The following is a 20,154-nucleotide window of genomic DNA, read 5'->3' as shown; positions in this document are numbered from 1 at the left end:
AATCATTTGTAGCCTTAAAGAAGGAGAGAAGTGAATGAATAGAATTTTCCTGCTTGGTCACCTGGAGACTTTGTTTTTCACAACAGGTGACCAGATAGGTGAGTGGTTGCAATGCATTCTATCTAATTGTGCCCTTATGTGAAAGGAAAAAGTCTTTCCATAAACAGAAAGGCTTTTGATTTAACTGAAAGGGGAAGTGATATTTGCTGACTTCCTCTGCAGACTTCTACACCACCTTCCACAATCCCATGAAATTGGTTTTCAGGGTCTGGAGGAGGGTACAAGGGGAAGGTGAATGTGAAAATTACCTCTCTTGCACAATGCCCTTCCATTCACAGAAAGGGACAATTGGATCCCACCCGTTATCCAGTATTCTGGAAGAATCTCCTTATTTGTGAAGTGTAGATTAAGGTTCTAGTTCTGAGGAATCTTCTAAATCAAGGTTTCCCAAACTAGGGTCTCCAGCTGGTTTTGGACTACAACTCCCATCATCCTTGACCACTGATCCACTTGCCCAGAGGAGCTTTGGGCTTACCTTCCTTGAACAGCAGCCCAGCAAGCCATATTTGAAATTTGCATGAATGCTCAAAAGTGATTGTGATTGAGTTTGAGGTGGGAGGGAGAGAGAAAGATAGAAGTCTGTTGCTTAAAGAAAGTGTTCAAGAATTTGGGTGTGCCTAAAGTGGTACTGTGGGTTTTGGCCTATTGTATTTATCCATGCTATGATGCAAAAGTTCAGAAACCCAAGTTGTAATTTCTCAAAGTGACAATACCCGAAAAACTGCCCCATAGCCCTGTAAGATCACACATATCATCTGGTGAAATTCTCTTTGTGGCACTGCACCCTACAGAATAGGGATGTGGGTGGTGCTGTGGTCTAAACCACAGAGCCTAGGGCTTGCCGATCGGAAGGTCGGCAGTTCGAATCCCCACTACAGGGTGAGCTCCCTTTGCTCAGTCCCTGCTCCTGCCCACCTAGCAGTTCAAAAACACGTCAAGTGCAAGTAGATAAATATGTACTGCTCCAGCAGGAAGGTAAATGGAATTTCCATGTGCTGCTCTGGTTCGCCAGAAGTGGCTTAGTCATTCTGGCCACATGACCCGGAAGCTGTCTGCGGACAAACACTGGCTCCCTCTGCCTATAGAGCGAGATGAGCACGCAACCTTAGAGTTGTCCACGACTGGACTTAACGGTCAGGCATACCTTTACCTTTACCCTACAGAATATTAAAGCAAACCCTTCAAGCGTCCCTATTTTCTAGGGACGTTCCTGGATTTACAGAAGCTGTCCTGGTTCCTGATTAGATCCCGGAATGTCCCACTTTCCCTTATGACATCCATATTTTCATTGGAAAAATGTTGGCGGGTTTGGAGTTATGTGACCCCTCACCCTAGGGAAAAGGTTACTATGCAACCTTTAGAATTCATCTGAAGGCAGCCTTGTATAGGGAAGTTTTTTTAAAAATGTTTAATGTTTTATTATGTTTTTATAAATGTTAGAAGCCACCCAGAGTGACTGGGGCAACCCAGTCTGATGGATGGGGTGTTCTTCTTCTTCTTCTTGAATGGGACGTTCCTATTTTTATTGGAGAAATGTTGGAGGGTCCCGTAGTTTTCCATGCATAAGATGAGGGGGTTTTTTACTCTAAAAGATTGTTAAAAATGGGGGGGGGTGTTCCGTCTTATACATGGATAGTGCAGAGTTGGGACAGGTGATTGCTTGCAGCCCTGAGCAAGAGTTTTTCTGTGGTGATCTGGGAGAATGGTGTATGCAGCCAGGGCCGCTTTGGATTGGCTGCTGCTGTGGCAGTTGGGTGGGTTATTGTTGGCTGCGTCAAGGACTGCTGTGTATCGGCTGCCATTGCTGCCAGTGGGCGTGCGATTGGCGGCTGCTGGCTGTGATCTTGCAGGTAGTGGTGTGTTTTGCAGCGTTCTCCATTCATGTGAGTGATTATCTGCATTCCCTCTCCCAAAAAAAACTCAACAACTCTGGGCCATCTCCCCCCACTTTCTTAAATTGTAGTCCCCCAAAACGGGGCATCTTATACATGGGGGACATGTTATACACAGAAAAATATGGTATGTTGTAGGTGGTGATTTGAAAACTTGCATTTCCTGTTATTGTTCCTGTATTATGGGGTGTGTTTTCCTCTACCATACCTAAATCATCAGCTGCTTCAGGTCTCTTTAGGAGGCATATTATTTTGCCCAGGCTTTCCCTGATCCATAAGAACAGGTTTTTCTGCTTTTATATGCTTTTTATACTGCTGTTTTAACAATTTTGTGCTATGTTTCTGTTTTAACCTTTTTTATTGGTTTAATGTTGTATACTGCTTAGAGGTGTGTGTTTTGTTAAAAAAATGAGCAGCTTATAAATGCCTTTAAATTAAATAAATAAGGGGGGGAAGTTGCCTTGCATCTCACTGGGCTTTCTGTCACTTTAAAACAATGAACTGTGTGCATTTCCTCTTCCTCACCTGCGGAACACATTTTAATTCACTGCGTCTCAAAAATGCTATGAAATATTGAAATGCGAAAGTCAACTGTTGTTGTACAGTTCTTTGTTTTTAAGTTGGTCAACACCCTCATATCGGTGCTCAGTGACAAAACAAGCTGTTGCACCTAGCAATTAGTAAGTAGCAGCAATAACGAGCGCAGGTGGGAGATAATGAAGGTGGATATATAATTATTATAACATTTTGCATGTACAGTGGTATCTCTGGTTACGAATGCGTCAGGTTATGAGCTCCGCTAACCCGGAAGTAGCTGCTCCTGGTTGCGAACTTTGCCCCAGGATGCAAACGGAAATCACGTGCCAGATGTGTGCACGCAGCGGGAGGCCCCATTAGCGAAAGCGCGCCTCAGGTTAAGAATGGTTTCAACTTAAGAACGGGCCTCCGGAACGAATTAAGTTTGTAACCAGAGGTACCACTGTATATGTGAAAAGCATATTCTCTTTCTTTTCTAGAAGAATTTGTTTCCCATTCTCATATAATGATTTACGGGGGGGTTACTGGGGGTGATGGTGGCTTTAGGCATTTTTTTGCATTACAAGGAATCTTATTTTTCCACAGAACTTCATGGTTGCTTCCCCCTCCCTTTCTATTTCCTCTGTAGAAATCATCTAGACTCTCTGAGGATGACATCAAGTTGAGAAAAGAGACAGACCGATATCGTGCCAATTTCCTGGACCCTGCTGGTGTGCATGCGGCAAAAGGAGAGAGGATGGAAATAGAAGCCCTGGCCTCCGAACGTAGAAGCATCACAGTAGGGACTTCAGCGCGCACAGCAGACAACCAAACTCACTTCGCTTCCCCTGCTGCAAGCCACAATGGACTTAAAGACAGGCACGAATCGTTGGACAGTGAGGTTGCTAAAGAGATCAGGTACCTCGATGAAGTGCTAGAAGCAAACTGTTGCGATTCGGCTTCAGATAGGCCCTTTAATGGGATGACTTCCTCCTCCCCTGAGCCAAGCGCATCCATTGTTGTGGATGGCTCTGGTCCATCTGTACACCTTGCTAATGATTCCAGAGCACCCAACGAAAGCAGCACCATTGTAGTTCGTGGGCAAGCGGCTCCAGTCGTGGAGCACAGTGGAATAAACGTTGCGCCTGGGAAGCTTAAGCCAAATGGCCACTCCATGGGCATCCTGCAAGAGGAACACTGTGACAGCCTGAAAGTGCCAGTGAGTCCATGCTCTTCCACAAGCTCGAGGTCTTCCAAGGATGGAGAAGCGACGTTGGCCACCATTAAGAAAGAGGCTAAGTTTGAGCTTAGAGCGTATCATGAAGACAAGAAGCCATCGAAGCTCTTTGAGGAGGAGGATCCAAGGGAGAATTACAGAGTGCGTAAAGTGAGGCCCTCCGAGGAAATGATGGAGCTGGAGAAAGAGCGGCGGGAGCTCATTCGAAGCCAGGCTGTCAAGAAGAACCCGGGTATAGCAGCAAAGTGGTGGAACCCTCCCCAGGAGAAGACGCTGGAGGAGCAGCTAGATGAGGAACACCTGGAGTCTCACAAAAAATACAAGGAACGCAAAGAGAAGCAGCAGCAGCAGCCACCAATGCCTGTGAAACATGCCTCACATTTGTCTGCAGCACCTGATCCAGCTAGCAGCAAAAAGGTTGATGTTGTCACAGAGCAAATAGATTTTTCAGCTGCACGGAAGCAGTTCCAGTTAATGGAAAATTCAGGCCCGCCAAATAACACAACAGCAGCACCCAAGAGATCAGGGACCCCCAAAATGTTCACCATACAACCCTTCTACAAACCAATAGGTCCATCTCAAATGGACCGGCGAACAGCCTCAGTTACAAAGCCTGTCTCTCCGTGTGGGCAGACTTTGCTAGTTGGTAACAACGATATTACTGTTGTAAAAGCTGAGAAGGTGTCTTGCATCTTAGATGACAATAGCGTTCAGAACATCTCTGGTGACTCGGTGAGAGTCTCTCCATACAGTGATGCCACGAAACATGGCCATTCTACAAAGGGATGGTCGGATGATGGCGAGTTCATGAGTGCAAAGGCAGTCTTTACAGTGGTGAGAGATGATGAGCAGGGCACCTTAGATCAGTTCTCGAGGTCAGTCAATGTGTCTTCCCCTCCAGAGGAACTGGACTCTGGGCTGGATGAATTGTCAGTGAGATCTCAGGATACAACTGTTTTGGAAACACTTTCCAATGACTTCAGCATGGACAATATAAGTGACAGTGGTGCCTCCAACGAGACAATGAATGCCCTTCAAGAAAATTCACTCACCGATTTCTCCTTGCCCCAGACCCCTCAGGCTAACACTCCTTCCGACTGTCGAGGAGACGGTATTTTCAAGTCACTTAGCGACCACGGCTTTTATTCTCCATCTTCACCGTTACTTGACTCCATGCTCATTGATGAGCAGTTAGAATACCAGGCTGGCCTACTGGTCCAAAACGCCATTCAGCAAGCCATAGCTGAGCAGGCTGACAAAGCAAGTTTTAAGCAATCTGCTGCAGAGCAAAAGAACCTCCAGGTCAAGGAACAGGAAGAGGAGGTGGTCAAGGCACCATGCTCTGAGAAACGGCACAATCCAACATTTCAGCCACCTCAGGTGTCCTCTCCTGTGCAAGAAAAGCGAGATTCAGCACCAAAGACTTCTGCAGCTCAAGACTCTGTACTCAGGGAAAGGCAAGTTCCACAGCCATCTCCTGTTGCTCACACCACCAGACCAGTCACTGTGGAGGAAACCAAGCCAGAAGTCAGCTATTTCAGCAAGTATTCAGAAGCCGCTGAGCTAAGGAGCACGGCTTCTATTCTGGCTATGCAAGAAGCGGAGGTGACAGTAGGGCCTTTCAAACTAAGGTCAAAAAAGCAGAGGACATTGTCTATGATAGAAGAAGAAATCCGAGCAGCCCAAGAAAGAGAGGAAGAACTGAAAAGACAAAGGCAGGGAATGCAGCTGGCACGCAGCCCTGTCGCAAAGAGTGCGCCTCCTCTACCCACCAGAACTGTGTCTTACAGAACTGCACCAGGTAAGAGCCTAACTTTTTCCTTAATCAGCAAAATAGATGCAGACCAGTGACAGCCAGCGTGGTACCCTTGATGTGTTTGTTACTGGACTCCAGTTCCCGTCAGCTCCAGCCAGAATGGCCATGTATGATGGGGGTTGTAGTTCTCCAACATCTGGGTTGGGGCAGCAAATTGGCTATCACTGGTGGAGACTAGGTTGCTCTCAGACTACAGCCTTTCTGTTTGGTTGCAAACTTTCACCCTGACGAAGAACTCTTCTAGCAGAGCAAGCTTTGCTGGATCAGACCAAGGGTCCCACCTATTCCCTGCATCCTGTTAGCAAAAATGGCATCCAGGTGCCTCCAGGGTCATGACAGAACATGACGTTATTTCCCCCTCCTTATTTGTTTGTATCCATCATCTGGTCCTGATCCTGCCATTCTGTTGAGTGATCATAGCTGGTTGCCATTGATAGATCACTGCATTTCCTTTTGTATTTTGAAGTCACCCACTGCATCTTATGGCAGGGAGTAGGCTAATCTGCAGTGGGGTGGGGGAATCTCTCTGAGTTCCCTAGGAATAGGAATTCCAGAGAGTCTGTGGCGTACTGCTGGATATCTTGCCTGTATGAATGATGGAACTGCAAGAAGAGCCTCAACTGAATATATTATGGCATGGGAAGGTGCATATGGGAAAGGCACTTTATATCATTGCCATCTGCTTTTGAAATGTAAATAAGTGGTGGTCCACCATCCCAATAATTTTGGGTACTTTTGTTGCCTTTGATTCCAGTAGGGGATAGGAAGCATGGGCGTAACTTTCCTATTGATATCAGTAGATCTAATAACTATCTGTGCTACTTCCTAGAAAAGATAAATGATGTAGATGTAGAACAATAGCGTACAATGTAGATCAAATGATAGATGGGAGGGAAATAGGCTACAAAGGAGTGGGTGTGTCTTCAAAGTTATTTTTTCCATGTGGCATTCAGTCCTGACCTTAATGTCATCTGTTGTAAGATGTCAACTTTAAGGAACCTCCAGAAATTGGAACTGCAAGCTTCTGCTTTGAGGAAAAAAACCTGATTAAAAGTGGGCAAGCTGGCTGGCTGCATTTCAATGTCAGCAACTTTGGGAAGACTGCTAGATCCATCTTCAACAGCATTTCCAAACATGTGCTTGAATCCGTGCCGGATTTACGTATAAGCTAAACAAACTATAGTTTAGGGCCCCACTCTCTTGGGGGGGGGGGCAAAAAATTTAAAGGGAACAAAAACTGGGTGTACATTTCCAAAATATAAGTTAAGTTCAACAATTACTTTGATAAAATCCATATTTCATTATGTGCAAATGGCTTTAGATACCTATTAGGTCCATAAATTACCATATAACATATATTCAACACAAAAAAGCGGCAATTTGTTGTTGACAAAAGGCAGCTGGACATATAAAGGGCCCCATTACCTTCAGTAGCTTAGAGCCTCATCAGACCTAAATCTGGCCCTGGTCTGCATTATTCCTTTAAGCTTTAAATATTCTCACTCTTTTTCACAACTTTGCTAGAAACAAAGAAGGTGAATAAATCATCTTTTTTTTAACCCTGCCAAATAGCTAACAATAAAGCCTCATACATCTCTTTGCTAGTTGGGAATAGAATTCACTGCTCAGTCATATTTTCAGGTTTCAAGAAAGTGGTGAACTGCACAGATTATATAGGTCAGGGAAGGGTTGTTGTTTTTTTGCAATTTACAGGAAGCCTTGATGCTAGTAAAATGCTGGTGAAATGTGAGATACGGTTGAAAGGGAGATAAACCTGGATTCATCTTTATTTAGAGAACAGTGAAGGTTCTGGGGAAAATATACAGGTTGGTTAGAAAGACAAACCCAAATAGGATGAATGCAAGAGTGAAGTAAACAGAAAAGTAATGTATGTATTGGTGGTTATACCTCTGTATGTAGTACTTTTATCCTCCCTCTGTAGCATTCCTTAGAAGTTCTGTGTGACACAAGGAAAAGACGTTATAAATAAGTCAAAAATTAGATTGCTATGATCAATGAAAAAAATCCCTATGGAAAATCGCGTACAAAAAATTCCTGCTCTCTGTCACCATCTGGTGTTGCATGTTTATAGTGCATTCAGATTGTTGGGGTTTTTTTACTATTGTAGCTGAGTCCATAGTCGTTCACAGGCCTGATTTAAATGTTATGCTGGCCATGTTTAAAAAAAACTTGCTGGAAGCAGAGAGGTAACCCAACACTGAGAAATTGGATACTAATAATGTTGGGTGTAGTATATATTCTAAAATTTACCGATATTGTTAAACACCAAGAAGAGAGACAAAGTAATAGAAGTTTTGATGTAAAATTGTCTTTGTTATGCACTGGGACAATAAGGTACAAGCTTATTAGAAATCTTGTGAATCGCTAGAAATTATTGCTCTTTTTGTGTGCGTCTATTATTGCTTTCGGGATGGGATTTATAATTATTTTAGAATACTTAATGTCTAGAAGATGTTATCAAGTGCATTGCACTGTAATAATAACCAAGTGCCTTTTGGCATCTAAAGGCTGGCAAATGTATTGAAAGATGTTTTCATGGACTCTCGTGACACTTCTTCAGATGCAGCTTGAGCTACTACAACTCGCAGCTCAAACACGTTGACTATTTTAGTATAATTTTCTACAGAAAACTAGATAAGCCCTTATTTAATTTTCAGTTCTTTGCTACTTTTAGTGCCTTGCTCTTATTGGACTACATTTTACGGTGTCTATAGAGTTCGCACCCTCCAGCTAATCGCATAACACACCTTTGCTACTTTCTCTGATCTCGATATTATTTTCTTCACAGATATAACTGAGCTGAGGAAGAATTTACTATCCTGTATTCTTTTGTTACACTCAGGGCATTGTGCAGCTTTCAGTGAGGGACGAAACCATCCATGTGTACCAGATGTCTCATCTGTGAACACCAGGAAATTCCTAACAGGATATGACTGATGCCTCATGGCAGCTGTAGCTTTCCCCAAGCCTCCATTTATGACCCCTATTAGTGTCCATGAATAAACAGTTGCTTCACAAAGAGAGAAAGCAGGTTGCCGTTTTCGCTTCAGCTTCAGCTCACCCCCCCCCCCCCCCAATGTATACATACATCTAAGGCTGCAAATCCTATATACCCATTTTACCTGGGAGAAAGCCCCACTGAAGTCAAGCATGCATACTTCTCAGTAGACATCTATTGTACTATAAATTAATTAATTGACTGGGGAGAGTCCTGAGGCCCCGGGACTGCCATTCTCCATCCCAATAGATCAGAGATCAAAGGATGCAATTGGAAGGTGAATTTCCAGAAGGGTCTTAAAGGGACAGGGAAAATATTCTCATTATTTTGCCAGGTAACTTAGGTGTGCATTGACCAAACCAGCTCATTCAGCCCTAGCTCAACATTATTTTTCTGCTGCTGAATTTCCATTCTTGCTATGTTATTTTGGTGTGTAAAGTGATGGGAACGAGTTCACTTCTCCCTTGTATGCCTCTTTCTTTGCCACAGAGGTGAGCACAAGATAGATTTTGGGCCGTTAGTAAGCCATGCACAGCCCTCTGTTTGCTGGGATTCTTGCAGAGAATACTGGTCTAAGCAGACCTTGGTCTGATCCACTGCAATGTTTCTTAATAAAACTTCAGCAAGAGTTGCATACTATGGACCACTTAAATGCAGATTTGTTTCTGCCTAGACTGTCAAGACATTCTAATTACATATTCTTGCTTTTTAAGGATAATGCCTATCAGTGGATCATGATGATACTATGCAAAACTACAGCACAGATGGGGAAACTGGCCCTTCCAGAGGTTGTAGGAGTTTAGAAATCCTAGACAGTATGGTTGATGGTCAGAGCTTATGGGAGCTGTACCCCAGAAACATCTGGAGGGCCACAGGTTCCTCTTACCATTCAACACCAAAGCTAGACTTCTTCTGTTCTCCAAGAACCCTAGCAATTAGCAAGAACTAGGTGGTCCTCCAGTGGTTGATCTCTGCATATTTTTGCCAACGTGATACACACCTTTAGTGCTGTTTTTATCCTAGTCCCAATGGAGACAATCAATTTCAGGTTGAACACTTCAAAGTTTGGTTAATTTCAGTTGGAGGGGGGAAACAAAGCCTGAACCCATTGAAATCTGTGGCACTTAAACATTCTTAACCTTGGCTAGATTCTGCAAAAACACAGATATAATACTGGCAGAGTATAACAGACAATTTTAATGGCCCATGATCTCTGTACAATCAGATCTTCTTTTGTGTCGAGCAAATTTAGTTTAATTCCCAGGCAAATCTTCTAAAGATATTGTACAAGTTTTCTCCCAGGATGAGTACCATAGTAGAAATGCTTGCTTTGTTTATAATCCATTGATTATTTGGGTGGGGGTCAGGTGAGGGAGGAGATGACATTTGCAGTTCTTCTGGTAGCAAAATTTCAAAAATCTGTAGCAGGGGTATCTTTGTCCTTCCAGATGTTGCAAAACTACAACTCCCATCATCCCTGGCTATTGGTCATGCTTGCCAGGGGTGACGGGAGTTCATCAACATCTGTAGGCTCTCTGTATCTGATCTACAAACTCAAAAATAAGCACACTTGGTCTCCTATGTAATTCAAGGCTGCATTTTGTTAAAACCATGGTGTTTGCTAGTTCCAGCCAGATTATTTGAAACCTTATATCAATGTAGCTGAGCTCTTCCCATTGTGGTAAATAAAAGCAATGGACCTCAGTTGTAAGTCATGTTAAACTGACTATTCATTCTAAGCAGATATTTCTCTGTTTCTGCTCTGCCCCTGACCTCTAGTGGCCACAGTCATTCTAGCTCATTGGATGAGCTTCTCTTAAGATTTTTGTGTATGTTGGGTGCATAGAGATGAGGAAAATGTAGCCTTGGTAATTTGTTAACCTATTCAGATAGGTAGGTAGGTAGGTAGGTAGATGTCTGCTGTTATCTTCAGGGAAATGTAATGGAAGCTTTCCTTTTATCCCTTTTTGATCATGTGAACTACTAATCATGTTGAACTCTAAACTCTTTTATCAGCTGCAGACACCATAGCCAGTGGTGATAGGAGCTGAAGTACAGTAAGATCTAGAAGGTCACAGGTTTCCCACCACTGATACAAAAGCTTCCCACCACTGATTACAAGGCAATAGGGGCACCATATTGGGAAGGGGGAAGAGTCTTTCCCTTCCGCTTCTTTCAGACTCCATTCCTCAGATATACCCGCATCTCAAATTACTATTTAAAGAGTAGTAGCATGTTGTTTTAAATACATTGCAATTTTTGCAATCTAGCCTTGCATATAGACAACATAAGGGAAATAAACCTTGCTAGGAAACTTGCCCTCCCCTACACTGAAGCCAATGTATTCCTATCCAGGAAGCATAAATCCACAACAACCCATCATTTTTAGAGCAGTGAAAATACTGTAGTGGTGTTTCCCCTGCTGTGATACTATCAGCAGTTTTTGTTGTGGCAGTTAAACTTGTTCAACCTTGCTGTCGGAACTTCACTTCTATCCATTTGTGGCTGTGTACATTAGACTTTACTGTGACTGGTATTTCCTAGGTTATAGCAGTGGTAGCCCACTTTCCAGGCAGGTATGCAAAATTTATTGATTGAGAGGGCAACATCTAGTGCAGAGTCCAGTGCACTCTGGTATGCAGTGGAACCTTGGTTCTCGAACTTAATCCATTCCAGAAGTCTGTTCGACTCCCGAAACATTCAAAAATAAAGACGTGGCTTCCGATTGGCGCAGGCATCCCGGAAACAACAGCCAATAGCCACATGGAAGGTTCAGCTTCCGAAAAACATTGGAAAACCGGAACAATTACTTCCAGATTTTCAGCATTCAGGAGCCCATTTGTTTGTCAACTAAGCCATTCAAGAACCAAGGTTCCATTGTACAGTCAAACCTCAGTTGTCGAGCTTCTTGGAAGCTGAACAGTTCGGAACCCAAACACCGAAAATTCGGAAATAATTGCTTCCGTTTCCGAACGTGCCTCAGAAGTCGAACGGCTTCCAAGGCTCATTTTTCCTTTTTTCCCATTGACTTTGCAGCCAGCTCTTTCATCCTTGGTTTTCAGATGTCAAACGGTCTTCCAGAACAGATTAAGTTTAAAAACTGAGGTTCCACTGTATATGAAAGTGCATTGGAACAGTAGCATAGTACTTGAGAGGAAGGCAGGAGTGAAGGCCTATATACCATAACCAACTCCAAAGGTAGCCCTACCTCTGACCTAAACTACCATAAGTGTCTGTCAAAATTCACAGAAACTTTTCTTAAATAAAAAAATAGTTTGAGAATCTGAATGCAAAAATTCTGTCTTGGCCCTTCTTTCTTCATGAGGGCAAACTACCTTGACTCAGTAATTATCTCTTCAGCCCATGCTTAATTTCAGCTCTCTTTCCTTTTGGAAGTATGGTGGTGTGGTTTTGGGGATTTTATTTTTTTCCAGAATCTTGCTTGCGAGTCTGTTACCTAGAGAAGGAAATTCTGATTGGGTCTTTGCAGGTAAAATAGAGAAGATCAAGCCACCTCCATCCCCAACCGCTGAAGGCCCCCCCTCGCATTCCGACTCGGCATCAGACGAATCGGGAGGATCCCAAAGACCCAAGAACCTGATGCAGACTCTTATGGAAGATTATGAAAGTCACAAAACCAAGAGGCGGGAGAGGATGGATGAGAGCAGCGTAAGCATATTCTGTTTCCTCCGCCCCCAATGCCCCCCCTCTTTTTGCACACAGTAGGGTTTTTGAAAAATAAAAATTAACAAGTTTCTAAAACTTTTCTAGATCACCTTTCCAGAATTCAGCACAAGAAGGCAATGTGCAGGGCCAGTTTCAGGCACACTTATTATGGGTTCCGTTCTGAAAAGGGTCTTTTTAAACGGTACCCTTCTGTTGGGGGCTTTTATAAAGAAAAAGCAGTGATAGCACTGATACCTGAAAAACCTGCCAAGGTTATTGGACATTGCTCTTAATCAAAGCCATCTCCTGCGGCTGTAGGATCAAGTATGAATTTATTTGGTCCCTTAACCATACCTTGCAGCATGTCCACAAGGAACCCTTTTCCTTTCTCTCCCTCTCAGAGATGAGGAGTGCACATTGAATATGGCTGACCCTCCCCCCCCCCCGGATTGTGTACTTTTGTGCAGGGCAGAAGGGAGTCCTAGCAGTAACACTGTGTTTTCCACTGTCCCCGTGACTCCACTGCAGAGCTAAAATGCCATACTTAGATGCAGACGGATCCTCTCGCTTAGATGTTCCTGGGAAATCAGTGGGGCGCTTGGGGCCGAGGCACAAAGCTACGAGACCCTGCCGTGAGCAACATAACTACAGCACAAATATTGTCTGTTTACCTCCTCCCAACCAACCCTCCTATTTTATCATCACAGCTTGTACCACACCCAGTGTTAAGTTCAAGGCAAAATTCCATAGAGATGGCATTTTGCTTGAAAGCTCGAGTCTAAAACTGCAGCAGAGCCATTGTTGACCTTAAAATTTACTGCACGCAATCCGTACTTCTGTTCTTTATACTCGTGCAGCAGTTAAACACTGTGGAGGGTTTTGCTGCATGTTCCTTGTCTTGTGCAGTGGCTGGTGATTTTTTAATTGTAGGAAGTTGGCTTTTTATGTTGGCAGAATGACAGCGAATTTTCTGAACAGTGCCAACTGAAGTCTAGTGAGTACAAAATCAATAGCCGCCTGGCACAGGGAGCTTCACAAAATTGCTCCTCGTGGAGGTTAGTGGAACTGGTGAATATAAATGCTTCATGAGAAGTAGATTTTGAGATGCACCTGAGAGCTGGGAGCTCATGTGTCAATGCATGTGTCTTCCCTGGGTCATGTCCATCCGCCAGACCCCCTGTTTATATGTGCTGTTCAGTTAGAAATAACAGTTGTGGCACAATTAGCAAGACCAAGAATATATTTAGCACCAACTGGATGCAAAGCACGTACTGGACATTTGAAACACTTCCATAGCTAAAGGGAAGAGATCTCTTCCTTTCTCTGCCTGCCTTTTCTGGACGAATCAGATAAAATGGTACAAGGCATATTATTTAAACAGAGGCTTGACAACCATATGTCAGGAGTGCTCTGATGGTGTTTCCTGCTTGGCAGGGGGTTGGACTCGATGGCCCTTGTGGTCTCTTCCAACTCTATGATTCTATTATTATTATTATTATTATTACTACTACTACTACTACTACTACTACCACTACCACTACTACTGTTATTATTATTTCAAATAATGAATAGACTAAAATAATAAATTTAATTGTACCAGAATTCATCATTTAGATTGCCAAAAGGGTTAAAGCAGTGGTGACTGACAAACAGCTTCCTTGTTTTGTTTTTATTCTTAAATTGGCTACTATTTTGCTTGTCCAAGCAGGATTTTTTTTTAGGTTGGGGGTTTTTTTGGGGGGGGGGTTGGTAACAATCCAGGCTGCAATCCTATGCATACTTACCAGGGTGTAAGCACCACTTAACTCAGTAGGATTTGCATCTGAGTAGACGTGAATAGGATTGCACTGTAAAGCTAATTTAGCTGAACTGTGAGATAGATGCCAGTTCTCAGTTTAATTTGAACTCTCTCTGTCTTTTCTTTATGAACTAATGATGGTCTTTTCCTTTTCTGGCAGTACACCTGTAAATTACTGTCTAACAAGGTTACCTCTGAGGTACTTTTCAAGCACTTGCCTTTGCTTAACATCTTTTTTTATTTTTGCATGAGGATTTCAAATGCATGCTGCTGCAGTTTGCTTTCCATTGCTGTTTGCATAAACACTGAAGTGATGGCTTGAAAGATGAAGTTGTTTTGTCCAAAATATCGTTCCACCACCACACCGAGCATTTTCACCCAACTGGGCCTTAAATTTCTCTCCCCCCCCCCTTTTGGGGACTAGGCAATGAATTTGAACAAAATGTGTGATGGGAAGTGCAGCTGGTTCCCAGGTATAACTGCCCCTAAACCAGGCATTAGGGACCTGTGGCCCTCCAGATACTTGGACTCGGACTTCCATCAGTCCCAGCCAGCATGGCCAGTGGTCAGGAATGATGGGAGTTGTATTCCAACAACCTCTGGAGGGCCACAGGTTTCCCATGTCTGCTGTAAACGATGATGGCAACTAGTACCTAGCCTCAGTTTTGGGATTCTGTTTACGATGGGGCATAGGACCATTTTCAAGATTCAGATCACAATATTTGAATTATGACTATGACTGCAGTCGTGTGGTGTGCTGTGGTGTTCATCCTCATGACTTAATGTGGGGAGTGGTCAAGAGTGATGCCCTCCTTATGCTCTGAACTACAATTATTATCATTCCTGGCTATTTGATTGCCATACTGGCTGATGCTGTTGGAAGCTGTAGACCACAGCAACTGGAGGGCACTGCCTTGATTTCCCCAATTTAAAGCGAGGGGGGGTGTCTGTAAACTGTGCACTAGATTTACAGCCCCATGTGTACCATCCAGCGAAGTAATTACCGTATTTTTCGCTCCATAAGACACACTTTTCCCCTCCTAAAAAGTAAGGGGGAATGTGTGTGCGTCTTATGCAGTGAATGCAGGCGGGAGGCTCTGTCAGCGCTCCCTTAGCCGCACGCAGCCTCTCCTGGGCAGGGGATGAAGGTTCCCCTTGCCCGGGAGAGGCTGCTCATGTCTAAAGAAGAAGCCAGGACAGCAAGCGGGATCCCGCTGGCTGTTCTAGCTTCTGGCTTAGCCATGGGATGAAGTCTCTGCAGGGGAGTGGGGAGCCTCCCTAAAAACTAGGTGTGTCCAATCGTTCGGTGAGTCTAATAGAGCGAAAAATACAGTAAAGTGTTTTCAGCTCCAGTGCTATATTGCGATAGTGCTAGAACAACTTGATCACATTCCTACCGCAGTGTTGTAGCAATCACTGATGCTGCCATGCTAATGGTAGCACCCAGAGTGGCTAAGGAAACACAGCCAGATGGGCAGGGTGTAAAAAATAATTATTATTATTATTATTATTATTATTATTATTATTATTACTACTACTACTACTACTACTGCTACTACTACTAATGGCTGCCCAGCCCTTATTGCAACATAGCTGTCCTTAAAGGGCAAGCAGTGTGACTCAAGCAGAAGATTTTGCACTTCACTTACATAGCATCCTGGCAACCCATAGAAATGAAGGAGGTAGGGCTGAGCACCACTTTTGGACAAAGCTCAGCATCACCAGGTCTGATACCTCTCTGCTCTCAAAAGTTCTCAGCAGGAGTAGCAACTCTTCAGTTCTGAAACTGAAATGTTGCATTGCTAACTCATGAGTTTTTAAGATTGTGTAGGTCCATTTCCTCTTTGTGATTTACTACAAGAACTCTGGTAAGCGTCACATATAAGTGGGCAATGGAAAGGCAGAGGTCCGGGGGGTGGGGATCCTGAACTTTCCAGTGGAGTTTGGTGGAAAAGCCTATAAACCTCTGCCCCAACCTAAATCAGATGGATTAAGTTTGCAGCATTTCTTCAAATCGGAATCCCCTAAAACTCAGAAAAGGTATAATGACAAAAAGACTTCTTAATCGGGCCTCAAATGTCAAATTCCATATTTTTATTTTTCATAACCTGTTGGACTGCTTTGCTTGGGTGGTGGGGGTATATGTTTTGGTTTTTTCCACCACCAGGGTTCATCTGCATTGTCTCTGTACTGCCGCCAGGCAACAGACTTGAAAAAAACAACCTCTTGCAGTTTGAGCAATATTCTTCTGCTATCTCGTTCTTTCCTTTGCGGAAGCAAACTGCAGGGCACAGCACAAATATGAATTTATGGCCAGTAAAAAAGGTAAAGGGTAAAGGGACCCCTGACCGTTAGGTCCAGTCGTGGACGACTCTGGGGTTGCGGTGCTCATCTCGCTTTATTGGCCAAGGGAGCCAGCGTACAGCTTCCGGGTCATGTGGCCAGCATGACTAAGCCACTTCTGGCGAACCAGAGCAGCACACGGAAACACCGTTTACCTTCCTGCCAGAGCGGTATCTATTTATCTACTTGCACTTTTTGGGGTACTTTTGAACTGCTAGGTTGGCAGGAGCAGGGAACGAGCAATGGGAGCTCACCCCATCGCGGGGATTCAAACCGCCAAACCCTCTCATTTGTCCATTGAACAGGTTATGAGCAGCAGAGATCAAGAACAGAAGAAGCTGACTTATATGGAGTCAGACCATCTCACTCAGTATTTTTTTTAAAATAATATTTATTGAAAATTTTAAGATTACAAAAAAAAGAAAAAAGAAGAAGGAAAAAACAAGTAATATTTAAGCAATACGAATCAATAAAAAAACCAAGGTCAAAAAGAGGAAAAAAACCAAAACACATAATACATCAAAATCAAAAAGCAAAAATAGACAAAAAATTTAAAAACAAATCCAATATTCCCAAATCATTAACTGCCATTACCTTGTTTCATCGGCCTCCTCACACTTCCCTTTTTTGTATTCTAGTTATTAATTATCTCAGCAAATCCTTTCTCTTAACCATGGGACTTCCGGGTCTACACCAGGCATTCCCAAACTCGGCCCTCCCATCATCCCTAGCTATCAGAACCAGTGTCAGGGATGATGGGAATTGTAGTCCCAAAACATCAGTAGGGCTGAGTTTGGGGATGCCTGATCTACACTGACTGTCAGTGGCTCTTTCAGGGTTTCCAACAGAGGTCTCTCACAGCCCTGCCTGGAGATGACAGGGCTCGAACCTGTTCTTTCTGCATGCAAAGCAGAAAATCCTGCAACAGAGTTATGGCCCTCCCTCTCAGAAACATTTCTACTTGCTGTTGAATCTTTAACTGTACCTTATAGTTATTTGCATTAATTTTAGAGCTTATCACATACAGTGGTACCTCAGGTTAAGTCCTTAACTCGTTCCGGAGGTCCCTTCTTACCTTGAAACTGTTCTTAACCTGAAGCACCACTTTGGCTGCCGCTGCGCCGCCAGAGCACGATTTCTCTTCTCATCCTGAAACAAAGTTCTTAACCCGATATACTATTTCTGGGTTAGCAGAGTCTGTTACCTGAAGCACCTGTAACCTGAAGCGTATGTAACCCGAGGTACCACTGTATAGTAAACAGTAGTATTCTTTTGCTAAATGCAGCATTTTGAAAATGTAAAAAAAACAACAACACAGGAGCAAAATTCAGCCAGATGTAAGCACCATTGATTGTAATGGAAGATATTAAATGCATGCATTTACTTCTGAAATGAATGGGACTTCATTCATTGCTTAGCTGTGGTTGGACTGCATTGCAACATACGTAGAAAATAGCTCAGCTGGTAGAGCATGAGACTCTTGAGATTAGGGTTGTGGGTTTGAGCCCCATGTTGAGCAAAAGATTTGTGCATTGCTGGGTGGGGGTTGGACTAGGTGACCATTGCGGCCCCTTCCAACTCAACAATTCTATTGAGTCTTCTAGCCACAAGCTATAAATGTTACTAAACGATACATCTGAGTCTTCTTCAAAGGGCAGAACAATCTATTCAACGGGCGACAAAACTTCCATTACTCAAGTGTAATTAGTTAGACCAAATGGTTTTATTTTGACCGCTTCATGTATTATGCTCAAGGTTCACAACCTAGATGCTTTTAAGCGTGCCATGAAATATCTAATGTGTGACAGCAACATGTCTACAAGCACACCTATTATGCAGGTCCCTTTGACTGGGAGCTGTGTTTGGCCGCAACTTCCTGTACATGACACACTCAGTGAGAAACCCAAAGTTCACTTAGGTACAATGAGCCAAAAAAAGTTTGTTTTCCAAATCATATGATTCAATAGCTTTCCCAGCTTAGCATTGCAAATTGTTTTTAGGGGGGAAAGGGGGGGAATGCATTCCTCCACTTTAAGATTTTATTCTTCCCCCCCCCCACACACACACACTGGGGGCAACACATCCCATTTCGCTGCATGAGGCAAATGGAAATTGGCGTCAGCACCAGCGCCAATTCTGGATGAGGTCACACCAGTTTCTGGCAAGGTCGCACATGCTTGTGCGATTTCAGCGAGATTTTGCCAGGTTTATTGCTTGACCGGAGACGATCACACCACACGGGCAACCACCTTTTAAGATACTAACAGTGCAATCCTGCAAACGTTCTCCCAGATTAAGTTCCGTTTTTTAAGAACTGCAATCTTGAAAACCATTGTCGGTCTCCTGTTTTTAAAAAGCGGTTCTCAATATAATAAGCTGCCCTAGAGAACTTCCCTCGCAGGAAATTCCCAAGAAAATGCCAGGGTGTTGTGTCTCAGGGGTGTGTAACATTTATAACAAAGCTATTACAGGCAATATCCCTCGTTCTCGTTTTTACCTGTTTTCGTATCTTGGGATCCCGTGGGCTCCAGCCCTCATCCCAACTCTTTTCTGCTTTGTTGCTGGCTATAGTGAATGGCCTGATAATAGGAATGAGAGACTACCGGAGTTTAAAATGAAATTTCCAGAAACTAAAAGGCAAATGCCTGTTTCCATCCAGCCCAGTGTTTAGACCACGATAGTACTTAACAACTTACATGGTGCTCTGAAGTGTTTAAAGGACTTTAAGTACTGACTCAGTAACCTTCACAACTACTCTGTGAAATGATTCAGTGGGTTCCCCCCGCCCCCATATGACAAATGGAACCAGGGCTGAGACTGAGGAAATAGTAGCTTACCTAAGGCCTCCATGTGATTTTGTGGGTCAAAATAGATTTTAAGCCAGAACTTTCCAACTTTTTAGCACTCCTCACACACTAGCATGGCATTGCCATGCCCCTTACCCCCTCACTTCCCATGGGGCATCCCCATGACGCCATCATTCATTCGTACCCACTGGGTGCCAGGAGGCTGTGCCCCTGAAAATGGCAAATGGGGTTAAAGAGCCACAAGCCAGCAAGGACCTTTGGTACAAGCAGTTCCTTGCTGGATGGTGAGTTTTGGTCCCACCAACCATCATTTTTAGAGATACAGCCTTTTCCTTTCCCATATAGACAAATGGAGACGTGTTAAGAACTCCCACAAACCCCTGCAATTAAACATTGCCAGTCTCACTTACCATCACGTTTCAGTAAAGTGTATTTGGGCAGTACAGTAGTTAAATATTTATTTTTTAAAAAATTAATAATAGTCTCTTGCAGTATTCTTTTTTAATGGCCACTCAAGTGAATTGGACCTCCCACTTTCCAGCCACAGTTGATATTGCACACCCATTGGCATGGATGGAACATAGTTGTACACAGAGAAAAAGTACAGCATCCCCCAAATAGCATGGAAGGTCAACTGCAAGTCAGCTTTAGCTTGCAGCAGAAGAACAATAATTAGTTATGCTAGTCGGTGCCCATCTGCAAACAGCTCAGCTCTCCTCTAAAGTGTGTAGACGCAATGCTTGCTTGCTTTTTTTTGTCCCAGCCTCAGAAGTTCGTTTCATGGTTTAAAAACAAAAGCAACTGTGATCATCAAAAAACCATTGAGCATGATTAAGACCTGATCGAGTATTTCCAAAAGGCTTTGTAAAGTCACAGATGGAACAAGGGAGAGAAAAGCCTTCTGTGGTTCTTAGTCTTGGGCTTTGATCATCTGCGGATGAAGTGCATTCATTGTATATTAAGGCCACGGCAACTCTGGGTTCCTCTTTGAGCCTGACGC

General features: G+C 43.5%; 1 protein-coding gene across 10 annotated transcripts in view; it reads left to right on the top strand.

Moving 5' to 3' along the window:
* PALM2AKAP2 (PALM2 and AKAP2 fusion) overlaps nucleotides 1–20,154 on the top strand; it is a 224,259-nt gene that overhangs the window by 199,473 nt on the left and 4,632 nt on the right. For 8 of the 10 annotated variants that reach the window (XM_082204582.1, XM_082204586.1, XM_082204587.1 and 5 more), the window contains 3 exons: nucleotides 3,118–5,506; nucleotides 12,031–12,209; nucleotides 14,165–14,203. In XM_082204582.1, coding sequence (XP_082060708.1) covers nucleotides 3,118–5,506; nucleotides 12,031–12,209; nucleotides 14,165–14,203 — 2,607 coding nt within the window. The remainder of the gene's footprint in view (nucleotides 1–3,117; nucleotides 5,507–12,030; nucleotides 12,210–14,164; nucleotides 14,204–20,154) is intronic. The other 2 variants (XM_082204584.1, XM_082204585.1) reach the window with 2 other exon arrangements.

The sequence above is a fragment of the Podarcis vaucheri genome (genome assembly GCF_965113315.1).
Source record: "Podarcis vaucheri genome assembly, chromosome: 17".
NCBI classification, from domain to species: Eukaryota; Metazoa; Chordata; class Lepidosauria; order Squamata; family Lacertidae; genus Podarcis; species Podarcis vaucheri.
The sequence above is the reverse complement of the archived record's forward strand: the minus strand, read 5'-3'. Positions and strand labels throughout refer to the sequence as shown.